General features: G+C 42.5%; 1 protein-coding gene across 1 annotated transcript; it reads right to left on the bottom strand.

Annotated features, from left to right (window-relative positions):
- Positions 1-424: 424 nt before the first annotated feature.
- Positions 425-1,999, bottom strand: LOC147366376 (c-Myc-binding protein). Its single transcript, XM_086318498.1, has one exon. It carries the CDS (start codon positions 1,996-1,998, stop codon positions 1,618-1,620), a length of 381 nt encoding a protein of 126 aa, XP_086174624.1. The 5' UTR covers position 1,999; the 3' UTR covers positions 425-1,617.
- Positions 2,000-2,546: the final 547 nt, after the last annotated feature.

Here is a 2,546-nt window from a genome sequence, read left to right as displayed (position 1 = left end):
TTCGTCTTTATAATACTCAGCCCACTGCTGTCCCTGTAGGAGGCACTCAAACTGGTAAAAGATAAACCAATTCAAGTAAATGTTCTTCCAGCCATATCTGATTCCCCTACAAAAACAAACCTGTGACTGGAAGAGACAGACCACTGCCACATTCCTGCCACTGTGACTGATTAAGATGCCCTTATAATTGGCTTGGTCACAGCTTCCAGCAGGTGCTGAGGCTTCTGCTAGTTAAAAACCAGCTTTCATTGTATGGTTTTCTCTGTGTGTTTTGACCAAAAAATAAGGACATTTCTGTAACACTGGGGACAAAGTACATGAGATAGGGCTACTTCTTAATAATGCTAATCAATCAATAAGGAAAAGAAGTGAAGAGTAACACAAAAACATCTGACTGTAGGTCTTCCAAGAAAGGAAAAAGGACTAACAAACAAGAATATAGTGCTTTACCATTTACAAATCTTTCATATACATTCCATTTGACCCTCACAACAACCCTGTGAGGTAGGCAGCACAGATATTATTTTCATTTGACAGATGAGGAAAGTGAATCTTGGAGCAATTTACTAATGTGCCCAAGGTTCTACAATTGGTAAATAATTGGTATTCATATCAGTCTTTGGCCTAAAGATTCAGCACCCCACCTCCCCTCACACTTGCCTACCTACTTCACAGGGATAATAAAGATAAAATGAATTCAAAGCTAGAAAAATACTTTGAGGGGAAAAAGCACTATATAATTATACCCACAAACTATAATTTTCCACAATATATGGCTCATTCCCCTTGTCATCCAGGCTTGTGCGTGAACCCAGAATTTTAAATTGCCTCTGTTCTGTGTTCCGCTAAGCAACTAAGTAAGGCAGGGGAACAGTGTGATCCTCTTTATATAAATTACAGTCAGGGTAACTGCTATTACAGGAAATTGAAAAACAACACAGAAAGGCCAATGTGCAACTGGGACCCAGGGAAGCACAGTAAAGCAAGGCAACAGTATCAGATAGGGCATGATTGCATAGAAGGAAAGGTGGTGTCAGAGTTCATACTGGCACACACACAGTATCTAAGGCAAAGTGGTGGCAGAGAGTCATTCGTTCCACCTAATATAAACAAGAGCAGAAGATTCATGAGACCCCCATGAAACAGCATCGTGTATCACACAGATCTCTCCAGCTGCCTACAGAGAATATAAAACAACAGTGTCATCTTCATTTTAAAGAATGACTGTACCTGTGCTCATAATCCTGAGCTAAACCAGGGAATAGCTCTGTGCTAAACTTCCTTGGCTAAAATACAACCAGTACCATCATTCCTAGTCAGACTGATAGAATGTCTTTTAAGGTAATGAATTCGATGGCTGTGTTTATAGATTTTTTTTTTTTTTCTTTCCAGGATTCACTTTTGATTCTCCTGCTTTTTTAAGACCCAAAGAAAGTTATACTGAGTTTTTATTGGTGATTCTAAGTATATGTGTTTATAACAGTTAACGTGTGATAGGTGAATTTAACATATTTAAAAGAGTGCTATAGCATCTGTTCAGAAAAGATTATATACTGTACAAACTATTCGAGTCATGCAAAACCATTTTTTTCAGTGTCTTTTCAACTGAGAAGAATCCTATTCAGCACGTTTCTCCTCCTGAGGTGGTTCATACTGAGCAAGCTTTGTTTTCAGTTTTTTATTTTCTTCTACAATAGCTTCATATTTCTCTTTCATTTCTGCCAATTCTAGGCGAAGCAGCTCTATTTCTGGATTTTCTGGGGTAGCAGCTCCTAAGTGATGCTTTAAAAAATCCAAAGCACTATTAGGTTTCTCTGGTTCTTCATATAAGGCTACCAATACCTTGGTCAGCGTGTCCAGCACCCCCGACTTCTCCAAGTACCTCCGGAACTGCTCGCGCTTCGAGTCGGCGGCTTTGTAATGGGCCATAGTGACAGCGGCAGCGGCGTAGCTGGCGCCGGAGACCGTGGCTGGCGGGCTCGGAGCAGCACTGCTCATGCGCCAATGGATTACCTTTTAATAAGAGGTAGGCTTCAGTCCATGGGGTGAAGAAAAGGACACGACTGAGCGACTTCACTTTCACTTTTCACTTTCATGCATTGGAGAAGGAAATGGCAACCCACTTCAGTGTTCTTGTCTGGTGGGCTGCCGTCTATGGGGTCGCACAGAGTTGGACACGACTGAAGCGACTTAGCAGCAGCAGCAGCAGCAGCAGCCAACTTCTGACTGGAATCAATATCAATCCCAACCAGAGAGCTCAGCAAGAGTTTGATTAGCCTTCATGGTTCCACCTCATGATTTCATAAAACAGGTCTCTGGAAGTCAAGTCAGTGGCTCCCAGTTTGCTGCTGGCTCAGCATTTTGTGACTTCCACATCACGTGCGTCAATTCCGCTTCCTGTGCCGCACAGCCGTCACTACTCCTGAGAAGGCAGCACTGCTGGAAGAGCACTTCAGGACTGTGGCGGAAGGCGCGTTCACACAGGAAAGAACGTGAAACTGGAAGCCTCTAAAGATGAAGATGGTGTTGCTTTGGCTAAGCCTTTC

The sequence above is a fragment of the Bos grunniens genome, chromosome 9 (genome assembly GCF_055505025.1).
Source record: "Bos grunniens cultivar Pamir isolate PY7600 chromosome 9, Bosgru_T2T1.0, whole genome shotgun sequence".
Taxonomy (NCBI): Eukaryota; Metazoa; Chordata; class Mammalia; order Artiodactyla; family Bovidae; genus Bos; species Bos grunniens.
This window is presented reverse-complemented; position numbering and strand designations above follow the sequence as displayed.